This window comes from Mustelus asterias, chromosome X (genome assembly GCF_964213995.1).
Source record: "Mustelus asterias chromosome X, sMusAst1.hap1.1, whole genome shotgun sequence".
In the NCBI taxonomy this organism is placed as follows: Eukaryota; Metazoa; Chordata; class Chondrichthyes; order Carcharhiniformes; family Triakidae; genus Mustelus; species Mustelus asterias.
Window position 1 is genome coordinate 2,547,531 of NC_135834.1, and position 24,661 is coordinate 2,572,191.

The 24,661-nt window shown below is 48.4% G+C and overlaps 2 protein-coding genes across 13 annotated transcripts in view; one reads left to right on the forward strand and one right to left on the reverse strand.

Moving 5' to 3' along the window:
• Positions 1 to 6,819, forward strand: part of LOC144481840 (diacylglycerol kinase beta-like) — a 63,395-nt gene extending 56,576 nt beyond the window's left edge. Inside the window, exon 8 of the mRNA XM_078200993.1 lies at positions 5,091 to 6,819. Coding sequence (XP_078057119.1) covers positions 5,091 to 5,165 — 75 coding nt within the window. The 3' untranslated portion in view covers positions 5,166 to 6,819. The remainder of the gene's footprint in view (positions 1 to 5,090) is intronic.
• Positions 6,820 to 20,382: 13,563 nt separating this feature from the next.
• The window catches only part of stac3 (SH3 and cysteine rich domain 3), a 79,127-nt gene continuing 74,848 nt past the window's right edge, over positions 20,383 to 24,661 (reverse strand). For 2 of the 12 annotated variants that reach the window (XR_013495826.1, XR_013495830.1), the window contains 2 exons: positions 22,768 to 23,134; positions 20,383 to 20,882 (listed from right to left, as the gene is read on the reverse strand). Coding sequence is in view for 2 of the 12 variants with exons in the window: in XM_078201210.1 (XP_078057336.1) it covers positions 23,036 to 23,134 (99 nt within the window). In the remaining 10 variants the exon portion in view is untranslated. Of the gene's footprint in view, positions 23,135 to 24,661 lie in introns of all 12 variants that reach the window. The other 10 variants (XR_013495825.1, XR_013495829.1, XR_013495824.1 and 7 more) reach the window with 6 other exon arrangements.

A 24,661-nucleotide genomic window follows, 5' to 3' on the forward strand; every position in this document is an offset into this window, starting at 1 on the left:
CCCTGGAGCTGTGAAGCAGCAGTGCTAACCACTGTGCTACCGTGCCGCCCATAGTGTAAGGTCCACCTTTGCTCTAATAGACCCAACTGCGATAGACGTGTCAGTAGAGGCAAAAGCTTCAATAGGTCAGATAGTGAAATAGAGACCACAAAACAGTCTTGGAACAGAGCCGGAAGCAGAAGTCCTCATGATCATGAAGGTTTTGTGGCTCCCAGTAAATGTTAGATGAAGGGGAGGCGATGGCCTAGTGGTATTATCGCTCGGCTATTAATCCAGAAATTCAGCTAACATTCTGGGGACCCGGGTTCGAATCCCGCCACGGCAGATGGTGGAATTTGAATTCAATAAAAAATAATCTGGAATTAAGAATCTACTGATGAAACCATTGTTGGAAAAATCCATCTGGTTCACTAATGTCCTTTAGGGAAGGAAATCTTACCCGGTCTGGCCTACATGTGACTCCAGAGCCACAGCAATGTGGTTGACTCTCAACTGCCCTCGGGCAACTAGGGATGGGCAATAAATGCTGGCCCAGCCAGCGACACCCATGTCCCACGAATCAATAATAAAAAAAGTCAAATTGATGAGAATGAGATGGTTGGAGAGTTTGGGGTTTATTCCGCAGCAGGGAATGAGGCTGAGTTAGCTTTGTAACATGGATGGATTTGTCCTTTTGATAGGACTAAGTTATCACAGACGGGTGGCACAGTGGTTAGCACTGCTGCCTCACAGTGCCAGGGGCATGGGTTCGAATCCCAGCTCGGGTCACTGTCTGTGCGGAGTCTGCACATTCTCCCCGTGTCTGCGTGGGTTTCCTCCGGGTGCTCCGGTTTCCTCCCACAGTCCAAAGGTGTGTGAGTTTGGTGGATTGGCCGTGCTAAATTCTCCCTCAGTGTACCCGAACAGGAGTGTGGCGACTAGGGGATTTTCACAGTAACTTCATTGCAGTGGTAATGTAAGTCCATTTGTGACACAAATAAATGAACTTTAAGAAAAAGAGTTAATGTCATCTCAAAAGAAAGGCTGGAGCAATTGCAAAGTCCGATTGGTTACTCCGAGGTAACCAACCTCTGATTTTGCTGTGTTGGAATTAACAGCTACAATGAAAAACACAAAAGCAGAACAAATACAACATTTAAAAACTTTCTTACAACGCTGAGGTTGATTCCCTTTTGAGAAGCCACTCGATTCCCCCAAAGAGGAATACCTCGCTTCGTAATCTGATAAAAGTGTTTGGGAAGGTGTGAACTGTTCGTCATGAATGTTTAGAGGGTCATTACCAAAGTAAGTGAATAATTCACAACCTATTTATTTCACCAACCAGGAACTTTAACTAAACAAGTAACGTATCAATTCAAGTAAAGTTCAACTGGAACGCTGCTCAAATAAATACAAGGATCATTCATGACCAAAAAATAAGAATACTAACTCACTCTCAGAAAACTTATAAACAGGTTTTGTGGCTTTGGAAAAACCTTTTGAAAAAAGACCGCAAGAAACTACATGAATGTAGCCCAATCCATCACGCAAACCAGCCTCCCATCCATTGACTCTGTCTACACTTCCCACTGCCTCGGGGAAAAGCAGCCAGCATAATCAAGGACCCCAGCACCCCGGACATTCTCTCTTCCGTCGGGAAAAAGGATACAAAAGTCTGAGGTCACGTACCAACCGACTCAAGAACAGCTTCTTCCCTGCTGCCATCAGACTTTTGAATGGACTTACCTTGCATTAAGTTGATCTTTCTCTACACCCTAGCTATGACTGTAACACTACATTCTGCACTCTCTTGTATCCTTCTCTATGAACGGTATGCTTTGTATAGCGCGCAAGAAACAATACTTTTCACTGTATCCCAATACATGCGACAATAATAAATCAAATCTTTGGCGCTCTTCTGGCGATTCCGCTGTCTTTAAGCTCTTTTTGATTTGATATCCTTTTGTTCGGTAGATGGAAAGCTCTCTGAAGAGATATTTTTAGCTGACAGGGCGCTGCTCTTTCCCTCTCTCGGTGTTGAGAGGTGGCAGCCCTTCAGTTGAACTGCAGGCGGGCAGTTGAGTTTCTCTTTATAACTGTGATGACCTATCATTTTTCCTACACCAGGATTGGTCTGATGTTCTGAACAACAATAAATTCAGATTTGATAGGTTCCTGACAGCTGAGTGTCTTCTTTAAACTGATAGGCTGCCCAAATTCAAAAGCCTGCAAAGCCTGTTGCCAAGGCAATGTTGCAATCTGTGTACCCTGTCTGCCTCTGCATTTTAAACATCCAACACTAAACCCGCTTTTAAAGGGACCACACTTCACAAACTCAACTTCACAACAACTTTATCTGGAGAATTGCGTACTTCATTTCTAAGGAACATGGAACTAGCCATTTTTTAGCAACATTCCACGTGCTAATCATCCTGATGAGTGTTCAGTTGTTATAATATTTCTGACGCGTAAGAATTGGCAAGGTCCTTCAACTTGGGAAGCTGAAAAGATAAAGAAGGGTTGTTCAAAGTACTTTGGCTGCTGAAACTCTAGCTAACATGGAGGAGGCAGCAAACATTGTATTTCATTCCTCAAATACTTCAAATGAGATTCAATGCAAGGGGTGCCGAAGATGGTATAGAATCATAGACAGTCGTAGAGACATACAGTACAGAAGAGGCCCTTCAGCCCATCGAACCTGCACCGACAAAACTACACTAAATATATACTGATTCCACTTTCCAACACTTGGCCCGTAGCCTTGAATGTTATGACATTTCAAGTGCTCATCCACGTACTTTTTAAAGGTTGTGGGGTTTCCTACCTTAACAACTTTGAATTATGTTGTAAATGGCAGAACCCTTAGGAACATTAACATAGAACATAGAAAGCCACAGCACAAACAGGCCCTTCGGCCCACAAGTTGCGCCGATCATATCCCTACCTCTAGGTCTATCTATAGCCCTCAATCCCATTAAATCCCATGTACTCATCCAGAAGTCTCTTAAAAGACCCCAACGAGTTTGCCTCCACCACCACCGACGTCAGCCGATTCCACTCACCCACCACCCTCTGAGTGAAAAACTTACCCCTGACATCTCCTCTGTACCTACCCCCCAGCACCTTAAACCTGTGTCCTCTCGTAGCAACCATTTCAGCCCTTGGAAATAGCCTCTGAGAGTCTACCCTATCCAGACCTCTCAACATCTTGTAAACCTCTATCAGGTCACCTCTCATCCTTCGTCTCTCCAGGGAGAAGAGACCAAGCTCCCTCAACCTATCCTCATAAGGCATGCCCCCCAATCCAGGCAACATCCTTGTAAATCTCCTCTGCACCCTTTCAATGGCTTCAACATCTTTCCTGTAATGAGGTGACCAGAACTGCGCGCAGTACTCCAAGTGGGGTCTAACCAGGGTCCTATAAAGCTGCAGCATTATCTCCCGACTCCTAAACTCAATCCCTCGATTAATGAAGGCTAGTACGCCGTACGCCTTCTTGACCGCATCCTCCACCTGCGAGGCCGATTTAAGAGTCCTATGGACCCGGACCCCAAGGTCCTTCTGATCCTCTACACTGCTAAGAATGGTACCCTTCATATTATACTGCTGCTTCATCCCATTGGATCTGCCAAAATGGATCACTACACACTTATCCGGGTTGAAGTCCATCTGCCACTTCTCCGCCCAGTCTTGCATTCTATCTATGTCTCGCTGCAACTTCTGACATCCCTCCAAACTATCCACAACACCACCTACCTTGGTGTCGTCAGCAAACTTACCAACCCATCCCTCCACTTCCTCATCCAGGTCATTTATGAAAATGACAAACAGCAAGGGTCCCAGAACAGATCCCTGGGGCACTCCACTGGTCACTGACCTCCACGCAGAGAAAGACCCCTCCACAGCCACTCTCTGCCTTCTGCAGGCAAGCCAGTTCTGGATCCACAAGGCAACAGCCCCTTGGATCCCATGCCCTCTCACTTTCTCAAGAAGTCTTGCATGGGGGACCTTATCGAACGCCTTGCTGAAGTCCATATAGACCACATCCACCGCTCTTCCTTCGTCAATGTGTTTGGTCACATTTTCAAAGAACTCAACCAGGCTCGTAAGGCATGATCTGCCCTTGACAAAGCCGTGCTGACTACTTTTGATCATACTAAACTTCTCTAGATGATCATAAATCCTGTCTCTCAGGATCCTCTCCATCAATCTCTCAGGATCCTCTCCATCCCAGATCCCACATACAGAGGGATCTGGGCATGCAGGTCCACAATCCCCTAAAAGTGGCAACACAGGTGCCCAAGGTGATTAAGAAGGCATATGGCACGCTTGCCTTCATTGGCCAGGGCATTGAACTCAAGAGTTGGGATATCATGTTGCAGCTATATAAAACCTTGGTTAGGCCGCATTTGGAGTATTGTGTGCAGTTCTGGTCACCACACTACCAGAAGGACGTGGAAGCTTTGGAGAGAATGCAAAGAAGGTTCACCAGGATGTTGCCTGGTCTCGAGGGTGTTGGCTATGAGGAGAGGTTGAATAAACTAGGATTGTTTTCACTGGAAAGACGGAGGCTGAGGGGAGACCTGGTCTACAAAATGATGAGAGGCAGAGACGGGGTGGATAGTCAGAGGCTTTTTCCCCAGGGTGGAAGTGTCAATTACAAGGGGCACAGGTTCAAGGTGAGAGGGGGAAAGTTTAAGGGAGATGTGCGGGGGAAGTTTTTCATGCAGAGAGTGGTGGGTGCCTGGAACGCGCTGCCAGAGGAGGTGGTGGAAGAGGCACATTAGCAACATTTAAGAGGCATCTGGATGGGGACATGAATAGGGAGGGAATAGGGGGTCCATGGTTCGGGCATCATGATCAGCACGGGCTTGGAGGGCCGAAGAGCCTGTTCCTGTGATGTACTTTTCTTTGTTCTCTTTGTTCTTTTGTTCTTTGTTCTTTATGTTCTTTGTTCTTTGATCTTTATTCTCTATGTTCTTTGTTCTTTGTTGTACAGCCCCATTCCAGACTCCCGCCACCCTGGGTGAAACTGAAGGCGATTGTTTGGTTGCTGGAAGATGATGGTGTTGATCTCACTCACGGCTTTCTTTTTCTTGTCTCTCCTCCAGATTAAGATCACCCACAAAAACCAGTCGCCAATGCTGATGGGCCCCTCCACCAAATCAGCTGGATCCAAAAAGTGAGATTAGCACGCCAGACTCTTCCGTCTGATTCTTCGGACTATCAACCGCATCGTCTCGGAACTCTCCAACCTGTGGGATTCTTCACTTCGAAGACGCCAGATTCTTCGATCCGCTAACACTCTTTTTGTCTATGGGAACTTTTACTTTGCCGGACCCTTTAGCGCGTTGTTCAACACTCTCCAACAACCCCCTACCCGCCTCCCCCCACAATCCCCCCCTCCCCCCACCTTTCACCTCCCAGATTCCGCAACCTTTCTCTCTCTTTCCTGGTGACAGACTTTGGTCCAATCAATGCTTTAACATGTAAGCCTTCAACCTTTCTGATCCGAGAATCTCTGGGAATCACGACGACACGCTTATTGCTCTGACACTACCATGCGATAACTTGAGCTGGCCTTGAAAATGACCCAAAGTATCCCCGCGGAATGAACTTGCATGCTTTTGGGTCAATTATCTAATTGCATGTTCTTTGAACGTTTCCATTTAATTGACAGGCGGTGATATTCTCTGAGTATTTCTTCCTCCCTCTGAGGAGAACTTACTTCGAAGGAAGATATCTAGAACACTGACCAGCCTACTGAGAGTAATGTTATACAACATTCATTTAGCCTCCCCGCCTTCAAGAAATCGAACGTCCACATTCGAATTTCTTAAGTCCCCTCATGCAACATGGTCACCCTGTAAGATATGCACCTCAGCCCACTCGATAACCCAAACCTCGGCAACCAGATAAAAATTGGAGCCTTTCGGAGTTGATAACGTGGCATGGTGAGCTTGCCTGGTGGGCACTGGGCAGATTCTGTCCAATATAAGCAATGAAAACTCAAGTCATTGGGAACCATTAAGTCTTGGTATTCATTGCGTAGAACCGCAACACTCTACAAGAGAGGGACGTAATGGGATTGGGTGGTGTGGAGTTATTCGCAGTGGGAGTGAATGCAAGGTGCTGGGCCTCCTCAGAATTTATTGTACATAGGTATTTGAGAGGTGGATATTGAAGTGGCATATTGCCAAAGAGAATTAATAATAATTTTACTTCATTGGGATTCATATATAATATAATAATGGGAGTGAGGAGGGGGACAGGGGTTAATGGTCTATCTACTGGAATAAAATGGAATTGGTGACTGGTTTGGACTCTGTGTTTCGAATAAAGCTTTGTTTGGAAAATTGAGTGAATGGGAAGAAGCCACATCTAAAATAGACAGATAAGGACTCTTCCGGGTCAAAGGTGACATTGAGGCTCTCTTGATGACAACAGGGCATCGAATGTAGTTCGGGATTCCTTGGCATTCCTTTCTGCCTGGCTTCCTTGATTAGTAGGGAGCGTAAAATTAAGTCTTAAATCCTGGATGTTATAAGGAAGAGGCTCATTCGAGGAGAGGGGAGGGACAACAGGAGTCATTCCGGTCACCCCATCCTCCCAGATATGGGGCCCGATCGAGCTGTGGGCACCACCTGCCCACCTTGGCATCGGTGGAATCCCTCTGTTGAGTTGGAGGGAGGTGACGCAGGTGAAGGGAAGGAGTTTTGCTGTGTTTTCTATCTGTATACTGAGCTCAGTGTATGACGGAGTTGTATATGTACACATAATCTCCTCTTCCATCGTTACATTTTGTAATTAAGAAGAGAAATAAAAGATTTAGCCACTCCCATTGGCTGATTTTATTTGTCCTAATTTTCTAAACTGTCCAAAGGCCTCACAATGCATGCCACTCGCACGCCCGAGGAAGAGTGCCACCAGGAGATGCCAAATCGACTGCCCTAGGGTGGCGTCGCAGTGGGTAAAGTACCACCCGATTGTCCTCTCTTCACCCAGCTGCCCATTTAACCCCCGGCAGCGGGTACAAGTGTCTGTGCCCTTGGTGAAGCCTTTCATTTGCAAACCAGGAGAGGGCAGCAGTGATCCAAGACTGGCACCACGGATGGCAGGACTGCCTGCTTCCCCAAGTGTCCAGCTGAAGAATAAATCCTCCACGTTTGTCGGTGGCTGGCGATTTGTGATCTCATGCCAGTTTGCCCACTGTACTGTGCCAATCCGGCTCACCAGGGTGTGGTACAAACCTTTCCGATACTTCTCTGCCACCCCCAGTCAAAGGTGAGAGTCGGCAAACATGACTTTAAGCAAGCAGCTGCCTTGACGTTTGCATTTTCTTGAAACACACTGAGAGGAATGAACTCTTGCACCTCAACGAGCAGCACCCAGGTTCAATTCCGGCCTCGGGTCACTGTCTGTGTGGAGTCTGCACATTCTCCCCGTGTCTGCGTGGGTTTCCTCCCACATTCCAAAGATGTGCAGGTTAGGTGGATTGGCCATGCTAAATTGACCCTTAATGTCCAATTTAGCATAACCAATCCACCTAACTTACACATCTTTGGATACTAAGGGGCAATTTAGCATGGCCAATCCACCTAACCTACACATCTTTGGACACTAAGGGGCAATTTAGCATAACCAATCCACCTAACCTACACATCTTTGGATACTAAGGGGCAATTTAGCATGGCCAATCCACCTAACCTACACATCTTTGGATACTAAGGGGCAATTTAGCATGGCCAATCCACCTAACCTACACATCTTTGGACACTAAGGGGCAATTTAGCATAACCAATCCACCTAACCTACACATCTTTGGATACTAAGGGGCAATTTAGCATGGCCAATCCACCTAACCTACACATCTTTGGACACTAAGGGGCAATTTAGCATGGCCAATCCACCTAACCTACACATCTTTGGGCACTAAGGGGCAATTTAGCATAACCAATCCACCTAACCTACACATCTTTGGGCACTAAGGGGCAATTTAGCATGGCCAATCCACCTAACCTACACATCTTTGGGCACTAAGGGGCAACTTAGCATAACCAATCCACCTAACCTACACATCTTTGGGCACTAAGGGCCAATTTAGCACGGCCAATCCCCCTAATCTGCACATCTTTGGACACTCGGGCAATTAGTGTGGCACGGTGGCACAGTGGTTAACACTCCTGCCCCACAACGCCAGGGACCCGGGTTCGATTCCAGCCTCGGGTCACTGCCTGTGTGGAGTCTGCACATTCTCCCCGTGTCTGCGTGGGTTTCCTCCAAGTGCTCCGGTTTCATCCCACAGTCTAAAGATTTACAGATTAGGTGGATTGGCCATGCTAGATTGCCCTTAGTGTCAGGGGGACGAGATAGGGTAAATATATGGGAATAGGACCTGGGTGGGATTGCGGTCGGTGAAGACTCGATGGGCCAAATGGCCTCCTTCTGCACTGTAGATTCTATGAATTTAGCATGGCCAATCCACCCAACATACACATCTTTGGACACTAAGGGACAATTTAGCATGGCCAATCCACCTAACCTACACATCTTTGGACACTAAGGGACAATTTAGCATGGCCAATTCATCTAACCTACACATCTTTGGACACTAAGGGACAATTTAGCATGGCCAATCCACCTAACCTACACATCTTTGGACACTAAGGGACAATTTAGCATAGCCAATCCACCTAACCTGCACATCTTTGGACACACCCTGAGGGGCAATTTAGTATGGCCAATCCACCTAACCTGCGTACTTTTGCACACTAAGGGGCAATTTAGCATGGCCAATCCACCTAACCTGCACATCTTTGGGAGGAAACCGGAGCACCCGGAGGAAACTCACGCAGACACGGGGAGGATGTGCAGACTCCACATAGACCAGCGACCCAATCCGTGAATTGAACCAGGGTCCCTGGTGCTGTGAGGCAGCAGTGCTAACCACTGTGCCAATGTGCCACCCATATGAATGGGATTAAATTATTAAGAAGCCAGTTTTCACCTTGCTTCTGATATGAGCTCTGCTTGAGAATTGATACGCCAACACTGCACAAGTTGCCAGTGCCAATGAGGTGAAACTGTTATCCTGGACAAGCGTCCAGTGGCCAAGCAGGAGATGCGTGGCAGGATGCCAGCAGGAAGGTCAGGCGAGACTGTTCTGTGATGCAATGATTTGGAATGGCCTCCTCTACGGTTCTATGAGTCTGAGGGAATTAAGGAGTGAGCTACTGGGTAAGTGGGGGAATGGGTGGTGTGAGCGATTCGACTTATTTTAAACTTTCTCGCAGATGTTGGCTGATGTGAATAGAGTTTCCCGTGTGTGAGAATCCCAGGCCAGAAACCCCAAGGTATATTAGAAAGCCAGAGTGGACCCTAACAGTTTTTCGATTTTGGCATTAATCTGTGGTTAGGATACTTTGTTCCAGGAGTAATTCCACTGACAAATTAGGGATCTTTTATAGTAAAACAAACTTTATTTCATTACACATTTCAAATATAACTCTACAAAAGACAATTGAACAACATTTTAAAAGTCAAGGAAGCAACTTTCATTTCTAATTTATCACGGTTTCTGTTCCAAATAAGCAACATTCCTCTTACAGCGTCAAATGCCACTTTAAATACAGTTAGCATCCATAAATATATTTGCTATAATAGTGTAGACAGTCTTGAGGCTTTCAGAGAGAGTCTGTCTTCAAACAATTCCCAGCCAGAACTGAAAAGCTTTATCTCCTGCTCCCTCTTCCCATCATCCACATCAGCTCCTGACCGATAACTCATGACCCTTTCAATCAACCTGATCAAAAACCCCAGGGGACCTTTTCTTTTTGTAAACAAAAGTTCATTAGCTCTATCTTAGTAACCGTTACATGGCTAAACCGAGTAATTAACCTGCTGCCCCAGCATCTGAGCTGTATTCCTGCCAGACATACTGACTGCCTGTAGAAAATGGCTGAATTTTAAACATTCCCATTAAAGATATATGGAGCAATTGCACTATTATCATCATGAAGTTGGCAAACACTGCAGCTATGGTGGCATAGAGGCAGTGAGCATCGGTCAGTGCCATTTTCAGTTACCCATGGGGAAGCTGTCTGAGAGAGGGGAGGGAGGGGAGGGGAGAGCTATGCATCCTTTTTCCAGCCCCTTTAACATCACAAAAATAGCTGGGCAGCGATTTCCGCTCCATACCCTGTGCTAAAATGTTCAAGTGTCCAGCTGTGACTCAGGCAGCAAAGCGAATTCCCGACTCGGGCCACAAGATTCCCCCCACATTGGGAGGGGGGGTGGGGGGGGGGGACATCAAGGAGGGACATCGAGGGGAGGGACATCGAGGAGGGACATCGGGAGGAGGGAGGGACATTGGGGGAGGAAGGGACATCGGGTGGAGGGACACCGGGGGGGGGGAGGGACATCGAGGGGAGTTTAGAAGAGTGAGAGGGGATCTTATAGGAACTTATAAAATTCTAACAGGGTTAGACAGGGTAGAAATAGGCTGGGGAAATGGGGGGGGGAAGTGGGGAGAGGGGCACCACTGGCTGCCAGCCTCCGTGGAAACACACTACCTGGTCTTGGGAAGGGCACATCTTCCACCTGTGCCCGATAAAACAAAGAATAAAGAAAAGTACAGCACAGGAACAGGCCCTTCGGCCCCCTCCAGGCCCGTGCCGATCATGATGCCCGAACTAAAAAAAAACTCCCTGCCCTTAGTCCGTATCCCTCTATTCCCTCCCTATTCATGGACCCATCCAGATACCTCTTAAATGTCACTAATGTTGCTGCTTCCACCACCTCCTCTGGCAGGGAGTTCCAGACACCCACCACTCTCTGTGTGAAAAACCTCCCCCGCACATCTCCCTTAAACTTTCCCCCCTCACCTTGAACCTGTGCCCCTTGTAATTGACACTTCCACCCTGGGGAAAAAGCCTCTGACTCTCCACCCTGTCTGTGCCTCTCATCATTTTGTAGACCAGGTCTCCCCTCAGCCTCCGTCTTTCCAGTGAAAACAATCCCAGTTTATTCAACCTCTCCTCATAGCCAACACCCTCAAGACCAGGCAACATCCTGGTGAACCTTCTCTGCACTCTCTCCAAAGCTTCCACATCCTTCTGGTAGTGTGGTGACCAGAACTGCACGCAATACTCTAAATGCGGCCTAGCCAAGGTTTTATATAGCTGCAACATGATATCCCAACTCTTGGACTCAATGCCCCGGCGAATGAAGGCAATCATGCCTTCTTAATCACCTTGGCCACCTGTGTTGCCACTTTGAGGGAACTGTGGATCTGCACGCCCAGATCCCTCTGTATGTTAATGTTCCGAAGTGTTCTGCCATTTACAGCATAATGCACACGTAAAAGCTAACTTCTATTTGGCACCTGAATAGAGACAATGAGAATATCCATTCCAGTATCGGCCCTGCCACAATGGGCATCAAATAGGGCAATGGTGGGCAGCTCTGCCCACCTACCGTTTCCATAGTTGGCAAGCAATGGGTCCTCAGAAGGCACGCGGATGCCCAAGAAATGCCCGTAAGAATGCAGTCCCCAGGCAAATGGGGTGGTATCCTCATAAAGCACACCAATTCCATGGCGCGGGGGTGGCGATCTGGGTCGTAGGGCACTGGCGGGCATGATCCTGGCATAACCCATAAACTTTAGGTCCCAATTGTAAGGAATGGGTTAACAGACCATCCTATCAAGTGCTAATTTGATGTCAATTATCTAATAGAAGTCACTGATCTATAAAAAGGCTACAGGTGGCACTGGGTATTGGTGGGGATTTGTGTGTGGAGTTGGATCAAAGAAATGAAGGTAGTTTATGAACAAGCAGATCTCGTGTCTCCTTTACTGAACTGTGACCGAGAAGCTCAAACGTTAATCGACAGAGAGAAGTGTTACGAGTAACTTGGTTCACACAAGCTTTGCTCAGCAATATTTTTATGTTCATATATAAAGCAGCAAGATATATTTCCGGATTGTTCTGCCAGCTTTTCCGAGAGATGGAGTTCGACGAGAGTAAAGCCGATTTTGTAAATCGGGTCAGGCATTCATCCCGAGACACGTCACTGATTTAATCTGGTGCTGAAAGATTTGATCCCATCCAACTGCCCCCTCCAAGAATAGCCCTTTAACCCCTGACGTTTGATGTGACCAACAGGTGCTGCTTTCAAAAAGAAAACAGCTTCTTTCCTCCATATTTAGGAGGTTGCTCAGTGGGCGGTACGGTACAAGGGGACAGCACAGCGGTTGGCACTGCTGCCTCACAGCGCCAGGGATCCGGGTTCGATTCCCAGTTTGGGTCACTGTCTGTGCGGAGTCTGCACGTTCTCCCCGTGTCTGCGTGGGTTTCCTCCGGGTGCTCCGGTTTCCTCCCGCAGTCTGAAAGACATACAGGTTAGGTGTATCGGCCATGCTATATTCTCCCTCAGTGTACCCGAACAGGTGCCGGAGTGTGGCGACTCGGGGATTTTCACAGTAACTTCACTGCAGTGTTAATGTAAGCCTACTTGTGACATCAATAAAAAATAAAAGGAGAGGATGGCGAATGCAGGGAAATATCCATTTCACCAGCAGAGGCAATGAATTCACCGTCTAATGAACCGAGACTCCCAGATCCAGGGTGCTGTATCTCACCATGCTGATATCCATATGCACTGCATGTTTCTTATCTCGCTTTTTATTAGCGCTAGCTCGAAACACGGTTCTGCTCGCTTGATTTAATATTGACACAGTGGCACAGTGGTTGGCACCGCTGCCTCACAGCGCCAGGGACCCGGGTTCGATTCCCGGCTCGGGTCACTGTCTGTGTGGAGTCTGCACGTTCTCCCCGTGTCTGCGTGGGTTTCCTCCGGGTGCTCCGATTTCCTCCCACACTCCAAAGATGTGCAGGTTAGGTGGATTGGCCATGTTAAATTGTCCCTTAGTGTTCAAAGATGTGCAGGTTAGGTGGATTGGCCATGCTAAATTGCCCCTTCGTGTCCAAAGATGTGTAGGTTAGGGTGGATTGGCCATGCTAAGTTGTCCCTTAGTGTCCAAAGATGTGTAGGTTAGGGTGGATTGGCCATGCTAAATTGTCCCTTAGTGTCCAAAGATGTGTAGGTTAGGGTGGATTGGCCATGCTAAATTGTCCCTTAGTGTCCAAAGATGTGTAGGTTAGGTGGATTGGCCATGCTAAATTGCCCCTTTGTGTCCAAAGATGTGCAGGTTACGTGGATTGGCCATGCTAAATTGTCCCTTAGTGTCCAAAGATGTGTAGGTTAGGTGGATTGGCCATGCTAAATTGCCCCTTAGAGTCCAAAGATGTGTAGGTTAGGTGGATTGGCCATGCTAAATTGCCCCTTAGAGTCCAAAGATGTGTAGGTTAGGTGGATTGGCCATGCTAAATTGCCCCTTTGTGTCCAAAGATGTGCAGGTTAGGTGGATTGGCCATGCTAAATGGAGTCATCATGGAGTGCGGTTACAAGTGGTGTACCTCAGGGATCTGTTTTGGGGCCACTGCTGTTTGTAATATTTATTAATGATCTGGATGAGGGTATAGTTGGGTGGATTAGCAAATTTGCTGATGACACCAAAGTCGGTGGTGTGGTAGACAGTGAGGAAGGGTGTCGTAGTTTGCAGGAAGACTTAGACAGGTTGCAAAGTTGGGCCGAGAGGTGGCGGATGGAGTTTAATGCGGAGAAGTGTGAGGTAATTCACTTTGGTAGGAATAACAGATGTGTTGAGTATAGGGCTAACGGGAGGACTTTGAATAGTGTGGAGGAGCAGAGGGATCTAGGTGTATGTGTGCATAGATCCCTGAAAGTTGGGAATCAAGTAGATAAGGTTGTTAAGAAGGCATATGGTGTCTTGGCGTTTATTGGTAGGGGGATTGAATTTAGGAGTCGTAGCGTTATGTTGCAACTGTACACAACTCTGGTGCGGCCGCACTTGGAGTACTGTGTGCAGTTCTGGTCCCCACATTACAGGAAGGATGTGGAGGCTTTGGAGAGGGTGCAGAGGAGGTTTACCAGGATGTTGCCTGGTATGGAGGGGAGATCCTATGAGGAGAGGCTGAGGGATTTGGGATTGTTTTCGCTGGAAAGGCGGCGGCTAAGAGGGGATCTTATTGAAACATATAAGATGATTAGAGGTTTAGATAGGGTGGATAGTGATAGCCTTTTTCCTCTGATGGAGAAATCCAGCACGAGGGGGCATGGCTTTAAATTGAGGGGGGGTAGTTATAGAACCGATGTCAGGGGTAGGTTCTTTACCCAGAGGGTGGTGAGGGATTGGAATGCCCTGCCAGCATCAGTTGTAAATGCGCCTAGTTTGGGGGCGTTTAAGAGATCCATAGATAGGTTCATGGACGAAAAGAAATTGGTTTAGGTTGGAGGGTCACAGTTTTTTTTTTAACTGGTCGGTGCAACATCGTGGGCCGAAGGGCCTGTTCTGCGCTGTAATGTTCTATGTTCTATGTTCTATGCTAAATTGTCCCTTAGAGTCCAAAGATGTGTAGGTTAGGTGGATTGGCCATGCTAAATTGCCCCTTAGTATCCAAAGATGTGTAGGTTAGGTGGATTGGCCATGTTAAATTGCCCCTTAGTGTCCAAAGATGTGCAGGTTAGGTGGATTGGCCATGTTAAATTGCCCCTTAGTATCCAAAGATGTGTAGGTTAGGTGGATTGGCCATGTTAAATTGCCCCTTAGTGTCCAAAGATGTGCAGGTTAGGTGGATTGGCCATGTTAAATTGCCCCTTAGTATCCAAAGATGTGTAGGTTAGGTGGATTGGCCATGCTAAATTGCCCCTTAGTGTCCAAAGATGTGCAGGTTAGGTGGATTGGCCATGCTAAATTGCCCCTTAGTGTCCAAAGATGTGCAGGTTAGGTGGATTGGCCATGCTAAATTGCCCCTTTGTGTCCAAAGATGTGCAGGTTACGTGGATTGGCCATGCTAAATTGTCCCTTAGAGTCCAAAGATGTGTAGGTTAGGTGGATTGGCCATGCTAAATTGCCCCTTTGTGTCCAAAGATGTGCAGGTTAGGTGGATTGGCCATGCTAAATTGTCCCTTAGAGTCCAAAGATGTGTAGGTTAGGTGGATTGGCCATGCTAAATTGCCCCTTAGTATCCAAAGATGTGTAGGTTAGGTGGATTGGCCATGTTAAATTGCCCCTTAGTGTCCAAAGATGTGCAGGTTAGGTGGATTGGCCATGTTAAATTGCCCCTTAGTATCCAAAGATGTGTAGGTTAGGTGGATTGGCCATGTTAAATTGCCCCTTAGTGTCCAAAGATGTGCAGGTTAGGTGGATTGGCCATGTTAAATTGCCCCTTAGTATCCAAAGATGTGTAGGTTAGGTGGATTGGCCATGCTAAATTGCCCCTTTGTGTCCAAAGATGTGCAGGTTAGGTGGATTGGCCATGCTAAATTGCCCCTTAGTATCCAAAGATGTGCAGGTTAGGTGGATTGGCCATGCTAAATTGCCCCTTAGTGTCCAAAGATGTGCAGGTTAGGTGGATTGGCCATGCTAAATTGTCCCTTAGAGTCATAGAGCCATAGAGGTTTACAGCATGGAAACAGGTCCTTCGGCCCAACCTGTCCATGCCCCCCTTTTTTTCTAAACCCCTAAGCTAGTCCCAATTGCCCGCATTTGGCCCATATCCCTCGATACCCATCTTACCCATGTAACTGTCTCAACTCTTTTTAAAAGACAAAATTGTACCCGCGACATGGTAGCACAGTGGTTAGCACTGCTGCTTCACAGCTCTAGGGACCTGGGTTCGATTCCTGGCTTGGGTCACTGTCTGTGTGGAGTTTGCACATTCTCCCCGTGTCTGCGTGGGTTTCCTCCGGGTGCTCCGGTTTCCTCCCACAGTCCAAAGATGTGCTGGTTAGGTTGATTGGTCAGGTTAAAAATTGCCCCTTAGAGTCCTGAGATGCGTGGGATTAGTGGGTAAATATGTAGGGATATGGGGGTAGGGCCTGGGTGGGATTGTGGTCAGTGCAGACTTGATGGGCCGAATGGCCTCCTTCCGCACTGTAGGGTTTCTATGATTCTACTACTACCTCTGGCAGCTTGTTCCAGACACTCACCACCCTCTGTGTGAAAAAATGCCCCTCTGGACACTTTTGTATCTCTCCCCTCTCACCTTAAACCTATGCCCTCTAGTTTTAGACTCCCCTACCTTTGGGAAAAGATATTGACTATCTAGCTGATCTGTGCCCCTCATTATTTTATAAACCTCTATAAGGTCACCCCTAAGACTCCTACGCTGCACAGAATAAAGTCCCAGTCTATTCAGCCTCTCCTTATAACTCAAACCATCAAGTCCCGGTAGCATCCTAGTAAATCTTTTCTGCACTCTTTCTAGTTTAATAATATCCTTTCTATAATAGGGTGACCAGAACTGTACACAGTATTCCACAGACAACACAGAATGATTTAAACTAGCAAAGTCATTGTGCTGAGTGACAGTCACATCTGCTCACATTTTGCACACCAGCATCACCTGACCTGATTCCAATCCCACCCACCCCCCTCCCTTTCCCACCCACACCCCTCCCTTTCCCACCCACCCCCCTCCCTTTCCCACCCACCCCCCTCCCTTTCCCACTCACCCCCGGCTTCACTCAAAGTCATGCCGCACTGACTGGGATACACCCGTTGAATTGTTCTCGAAGGGTACCGTCACCAAACAGTTCAGCGGGCTACCTCTTGACCCTCAGGGCGGAATTTTCCAGCCACGCTTGCCCCAAAACCGGAAAGTCCCGCCCGAGATCAACGGACCGTTCCAGGGTCCGCCCCTCGCCGGCTCCGATTCCTGTGGCGGGCGGGACAGGAAGATTCGTCCCTCTCTGTGTTTCTTTGAAATCTGTCTCTATATCACGAACAAACGTAGTGGCTGGAATTTTCCAGCTGCCCACGCCAGCAGGATCTCCTGGTCCGGCCGACAACGCAGCCCTGGCCGCAGTATTCCCGCCGGCATGGGGGTGGATTCCATGAGAAATCCCATTGACAGCGGCGGGAGAGCGAATCCCACCGCTCGCAAACAGCCCGCCACCTCCCGCCAGCTGGAAACACGCCGCAGGGGTGTCAGGAAATCCCCTCCATTGATTTGTAGACAACCCATTGGGCAATCGTCATCACGTGACCATGGGGGGAACGGTCAAATTCTCGCAATGTTACTTATAGTGTGTCAGATAGGCTTACATTAACCCTGCAATGAAGTTATTGTGAAAATCACCTAGTCGCCACACTCCTGTTTGGGTACACTGAGGGAGAATTTAGAATGGACCTAATCCGAGCACCCGGAGGAACCCACGCAGACATGGGGAGAATATGCAGACTCCGCACAGACAGTGACCCGAGGCCGGAATTGAACCCGGGTCCCTGGCGCCTTGGGGCAGCAGTGCTAACCACTGTGCCACCGTGCTGCCCCCTACTGGCTGCTGGTGAACATTTAACCAAACATCTTGCTTGCTGCAAGTGGTGGATTAAATGGCTTCCGCAGGTGGTGTTCCCCAGGTATCTGCTGCCCTTGTCCTTCTAGATGGAAGTGGTGCTGGGTTTGGAAGGTGCTGCCTAAGGAGCCTTGGTGAGTTGCTGCAGTGCATCTTGTAGATGGTACACACTGCTGCTACTGAGCGTCGGTGGTGGAGGGAGTGGGTGTTTGTGGATGGGGGGCCAATCAAGCGGGGCTGCTTTGTCCTGGATGGTGTTGAGCTTCTTGAGTGTTGTTGGAGCCGCACCATCCAGGCAAGTGGGGAGTATTCCATCACACTCCTGACTTGTGCCTTGTCGATGGTGGACAGGCTTTGGGAAGTCAGGAGGTGAGTTACTCACTGCAGGTTTCCCAGCCTCTGACCTGCTCTTGTAGCCACTGTGTTTATGTGGCTGGGTCCAGTTCAGTTTCTGGTCAATGGTAACCCCCAGGATGTTGACAGTGGGGGATTCAGTGACGGTAACACCATTGAATGTCAAGGGGCGATGGTTAGAGTGTCTCTTATTGGGGATGGTCATTGCCTGGCACTTGTGTGGTGTGAATGTTACTTGTCACTTGTCAGCCCAATCCTGGATATTGTCCAGGTCTTGCTGCATTTGGACTGCTTCAGTATCTGAGGAGTCGCGAGATGGTTCATCAGCCAATGGCTTTACACGATGGGAGATGGTGCAAATGTTCTCCTGGGACTTGGGAGATTTTGCAGCCCAAGCTTTTGCCTTGTTTCAGCTCAGATGGATTTTGTTTCAAGTCTGTTATTTGGAACGGCCAAACTTCTTTTGTTCCTGTTCTGTCTCAGCTCAGTTTGTCCTCTTGAGGGTGTACATCATTCCATCAAACAGCCTCATTCGCCAGTCACCATCTTGGGCACGTCACGCGGGTCTGCGCCGCCCACGGTGTCTATCTGACACTTCACGCCAACTCGATGCTCTCCTTCCGCAGTCATCATCTCAGAAGTCACAAATCACTTTCTTCCCGGACACTTGACGGTACCGACCTGTCCAGGGGTGTGGAATACTTATTGTTAATCTTCTGGAACTTTCCTGGGGCGGCATGGTGACACAGTGGTTAGCATTGCTGCCTCACAGCGCCAGGGACCCGGGTTCGAATCCCGGCTTGGTTCACTGTCTGTGCGGAGTCTGCATGTTCTCCCCGTGTCTGCGTGGGTTTCCTCCGGGCGCTCCGGCTTCCTCCCACAGTCGAAAGATGTGCAGGTTGGGTGGATTGGCCATGCTGAATTGCCCCTTAGTGTTCAAAGATGTGCAGGTTAGGTGGATTGGCCATGCTAAATTGTCCCTTGGTGTCCAAAGATGTGCAGGTTAGGTGGATTGGCCATGCTAAATTGCCTCTTAGCGTCCAAAGATGTGCACGTTAGGTGGATTGGCCATGCTAAATTGCCTCTTAGCGTCCAAAGATGTGCACGTTAGGTGGATTGGCCATGCTAAATTGTCCCTTGGTGTCCAAAGCTGTGTAGGTTCAGTAGATTGGCCATGCTAAATTGCCCCTTAGTGTCCAAAGATGTGTAGGTTAGGTGGATTGGCCATGCTAAATTGCCCCTTAGTGTCCAAAAATGTGCGGGTTAGGTGGATTGGCCATGCTAAATTGCCCCTTAGTGTCCAAAGATGTGCAGGTTAGGTGGATTGGCCATGCTAAATTGCCCCTTAGTGTCCAAAGGTGTGTAGGTTAGGTGGATTGGCCATGCTAAATTGACCCTTAGTGTCCAAAGATGTGCAGGTTAGGTGGATTGGCCAGGGTAAATTGTCCCTTAGTGTCCAAAGATGTGCGGGTGAGGTGGATTGGCCATGCTAAATTGCCCCTTAGTGTCCAAAGATGTGCACGTTAGGTGGATTGGCCATGCTAAATTGTCCCTTGGTGTCCAAAGCTGTGTAGGTTCAGTAGATTGGCCATGCTAAATTGCCCCTTAGTGTCCAAAGATGTGTAGGTTAGGTGGATTGGCCATGCTAAATTGCCCCTTAGTGTCCAAAAATGTGCGGGTTAGGTGGATTGGCCATGCTAAATTGCCCCTTAGTGTCCAAAGATGTGCAGGTTAGGTGGATTGGCCATGCTAAATTGCCCCTTAGTGTCCAAAGGTGTGTAGGTTAGGTGGATTGGCCATGCTAAATTGACCCTTAGTGTCCAAAGATGTGCAGGTTAGGTGGATTGGCCAGGGTAAATTGTCCCTTAGTGTCCAAAGATGTGCGGGTGAGGTGGATTGGCCATGCTAAATTGCCCCTTAGTGTCCAAAGATGTGCGGGTTAGGTGGATTGACCATGCTAAATTGCCCCTTAGTGTCCAAAGGTGTGTAGGTTAGGTGGATTGGCCATGCTAAATTGCCCCTTAGTGTCCAAAGATGTGCAGGTTAGGGGGATTGGCCATGCTAAATTGCCCCTTAGTGTCCAAAGATGTGCGGGTTAGGTGGATTGACCATGCTAAATTGCCCCTTAGTGTCCAAAGTTGTGCGGGTTAGGTGGATTGACCGTGCTAAATTGTCCCTTAGTGTCCAAAGATGTGCAGGTTAGGTGTGGTGAATGAGGTGAATAGAGCTACAAATAGCCACGTGGGAATAAACATGGGAATAGGAACAGGAGTCGGCCATTCGGTCTCGAGCCTGCTCCGCCATTCAATAGGATCATGGCTGATCCGACATTCCTCACATCCACTTTCCTGCCTTCTCCCGTAACCCTTGATTCCCTTACTGATCAAAAATCTATCTCAGCCTTAAATATACACAAGGGACTCTGTCCCTCACCTCTCTGTGGCAAGGAGTTCCAAAGACTCATATTCCTCAGAGAAGAAATTCCTCCTCATCCCAGTCTCAAATTGGGGCCCCTTTATTCTGAGATGATGCCCTGTGGCCCTTGAGAGGAGGCAAGGAAGATCAGGAATGTGTAAACAAGTGTAAGACAACTAGACGGCAAGAACAGTCCATCAAAGAGCAGACTTTATTAAGGTATGGAAAGGATTCATTGGGATGGGGAGGGGAGTTTTACTTCAAGCTGGGCAGCAGTGAAGAGCATACATCAAAATGAAATCAAAATCAATGCTGAAAATCTGAAACAAAAACAGAAAATGCTGGATAAACTCAGCAGGTCTGGCAGCATCCGCAGAGAGAGAAAATCCTCCAGCTGTCCGTGCTGGTGGGACTTTCTCGTCCCACCGACGGTGCACCCCCTGCTGAGGCTTTCCCGGTGATGTTGACACAGGCGGACGGTGGGGGGAGTCCGTTGACAGCAGCGGAACCAGAGGATCTCGCCACCGACGGACGGTGCCCGAGCACCCACCGCCGAGAAAGACGCTGAAGGGCGGGGAGGTCCCGAGAATCTCGCCCAGCGTCCCGAGCCCGAGTTGGCGGAGTCGCACCCGGACTGGAAACGCTAACTGGTCTTCTCTCTCTCTCCACTGATCATAGAAATCATAGAAACCCTACAGTGCAGAAGGAGGCCATTCGGCCCATCGAGTCTGCACCGACCACAATCCCACCCAGGCCCTACCCCCACATATTTTACTGGCTAATCCCTCTAACCTACGCATCTCAGGACTCTAAGGGGCAATTTTTAACCTGGCCAATCAACCTAACCCGCACATCTTTGGACTGTGGGAGGAAACCCGAGCACCCGGAGGAAACCCACGCAGACACGAGGAGAATGTGCAAACTCCACACAGACAGTGACCCGAGCCGGGAATCGAACCCGGGACCCTGGAGCTGTGAAGCAGCAGTGCTAACCACTGTGCTACCGTGCCGCCAGAACTGCTGGGTTCATCCCTGCAGCGTCCGAGCACACACTTAAATTGGGACGAGCTATGTCGAAGGTGGAGCAACTCCAAGCCAGAAGCAACATTCCTCAATCGAAGCCAGGGAAAAATAAATCCACCCTCACAGCAGAACGGAAAACACTGTCGCTGGGAGAAAAACAGGTGTGCAATAAAAGTAGTGACGGACCACAGCGAGGTCTCGAATGACAAGCTGGATGTTCAAGAATTTTTCCAACGATTGAAACCACACACAAATTGCCACATTCCCTCCTGCCTATCTGCCGCCTTCAGAGAAATAGGGAAAGAGGGGTACGGAGCAAGGGATTGGTTTAATTTGGCATCCTGTTGGGCAGAACATGATGGGCTGGAGAGCCTGTTCCTGTACTGCACTGCTTCTAAATAGCCTCACTGAATAGCTCTCACCTGAAGAAGGGGCTTAGAGCTCCGAAAGCTTGTGTGGCTTTTGCTACCAAATAAACCTGTTGGACTTTAACCTGGCGTTGTTAAACTTCTTACTGTGTTTACCCCAGTCCAACGCCGGCATCTCCACATCTAAATAGCTCACAGTGGAATATGCTTAGCCTAGCCGTATGTGAGGGTTTATTTCCTTGAAAGAGCCATTCACATCAACAGTCTGTGCTGAACACATTGGGTTCATTGTGCATGGAATCAGTGAGGACGGGAAAAAGACCCCATCGTTTTCCCTCTAACTCAATACGGCTTTTGCCCTCCATTTGGGAAGCATATCCTTCAGGCGAAAGGGTTCAGGCTCACCCCTCTTACTCTGAGTGTCTGTGTTGACACCATGAAGCATTCTTCCATCACCAACAGCTGCCGAAAGTATCAGTTTCGTGGCTGGAATGTTCCGCAAGCTGAGAGCCGTTTGTGTTATTCATCATTTCCCCGAATGGAAATGGAACTCTTCGGAACGAGGAAGGAGCCAGCGAACTTTCGAACCTTTGTATTGGCGTCAGGAGATGGCGGAGTGAAGTCCCTGGGCCCCACATTCCAGTCATTTCACGTCTGCGGTTTGTAGTTTAATCAGCCCAAACTCGGAAACTCCCTTCTTCTGTCATTTCTCATTGAGAGAATTCCCACAACTGCCCTTGAGTTATGGGGATGGATTGTGGAAATGTACATTGCCCGTTTTTACCTGAAATTATTCGCCAACATTTTAAGATGAATTAAAATGGCAACAGTGGGCGGCACGGTGGCACAGTGGTTGGCACTGCTGCCTCACAGCGCCAGAGACCCGGGTTCGATTCCCGGCTTGGGTCACTGTCTGTGCGGAGTTTGCACATTCCCCTCGTGTCTGCGTGGGTTTCCTCCGGGTGCACCAGTTTCCTATCACACTCCAAAGATGTGCGGGTTAGGCGGATTGGCCATGCTAAATTGCCCCTTAGTGTCAGGGGGACGAGCTAGGGTAAATGCGTGGGGTTAGGGCCTGGGTGGGATTGTGTTCGCTGCAGACTCGATGGGCCGAATGGCCTCCTTCTGCACTGTAGGGATTCTATGATTCTATGAACTCTCATGCAAATTGGCAGGTTTGTGCTACCCTAACTAGATAAAGAAAATCAGCTATCCTTTACTTGTCAAAATAATGTCTTCCTAACACACCAAGGTATGCTCAGATCTCCATAGCAACAGTCCTCCATTTTATTTTGTCCAGAAGATTTCTTCCAACTGACTTGGACACTACCATGAAATACATCTCCCTCCACATAGCCAGGTAGGAGACAGCTTCCTTCGCAGGTGGAGACGTGAGGCGCTGTTAACACATTTCAAGCAGCCATCTCGAGGCTTCTTCTGATTCTTGCGCACGCTCAGATTTCCTCCAGGAAGTTGACTGGAAACATTCCCACCTTGCGTCCTGTGAATACCTTGATGTAGCCGTTGACCTCTTCACCTTTCTGAACCACAGTCTGTCGCAATATTGGAAGAAGAGAACAAATTTTTGATTGAAAGTTTATTTATTTATTAGTGTCACAAGTCGGCTTACATTAACACTGCAATGAAGTTACAGTGAAAATCCCCCAGTCGCCACACTCCTGTTCGGGTACTCTGAGGGAGAATTTAGCACGGCCAATCCCCCTAACCAGCACGTCTTTCGGACACTAAGGGGCAATTTAGCATGGCCAATCCACCCAACCTGCACATCTTTGGACACGAGGGCAATTTAGCATGGCCAATCCCCCTAACCTGCACATCTTTGGACACTAAGGGACAATTTAGCATGGCCAATCCCCCTAACCAGCACATCTTTGGACACTAAGGGACAATTTAGCATGGCCAATCCCCCTAACCTGCACATCTTTGGACACTAAGGGACAATTTAGCATGGCCAATCCCCCTAACCTGCACATCTTTGGACACTAAGGGACAATTTAGCATGGCCAATCCCCCTAACCTGCACATCTTTGGACACTAAGGGGCAATTTAGCACGGCCAATCCCCCTAACCAGCACGTCTTTCGGACACTAAGGGGCAATTTAGCATGGCCAATCCCCCTAACCTGCACATCTTTGGACACTAAGGGACAATTTAGCATGGCCAATCCCCCTAACCTGCACATCTTTGGACACTAAGGGACAATTTAGCATGGCCAATCCCCCTAACCAGCACATCTTTGGACACTAAGGGACAATTTAGCATGGCCAATCCCCCTAACCTGCACATCTTTGGACACTAAGGGACAATTTAGCATGGCCAATCCCCCTAACCTGCACATCTTTGGACACTAAGGGACAATTTAGCATGGCCAATCCCCCTAACCTGCACATCTTTGGACACTAAGGGGCAATTTAGCATGGCCAATCCCCCTAACCTGCACATCTTTGGACACTAAGGGGCAATTTAGCATGGCCAATCCCCCTAACCTGCACATCTTTGGATACTAAGGGACAATTTAGCATGGCCAATCCACCCAACCTGCACATCTTTGGACACGAGGGCAATTTAACATGGCCAATCCCCCTAACCTGCACATCTTTGGACACTAAGGGACAATTTAGCATGGCCAATCCACCAACCTGCACATCTTTGGACACTAAGGGACAATTTAACATGGCCAATCCACCCAACCTGCACATCTTTGGACACGAGGGCAATTTAACATGGCCAATCCCCCTAACCTGCACATCTTTGGACACTAAGGGACAATTTAGCATGGCCAATCCACCAACCTGCACATCTTTGGACACTAAGGGACAATTTAACATGGCCAATCCACCCAACCTGCACATCTTTGGACACTAAGGGACAATTTAGCATGGCCAATCCACCAACCTGCACATCTTTGGACACTAAGGGACAATTTAGCATGGCCAATCCACCAACCTGCACATCTTTGGACACTAAGGGACAATTTAGCATGGCCAATCCACCTAACCTACACATCTTTGGACACTAAGGGGCAATTTAACATGGCCAATCCCCCTAACCTACACATC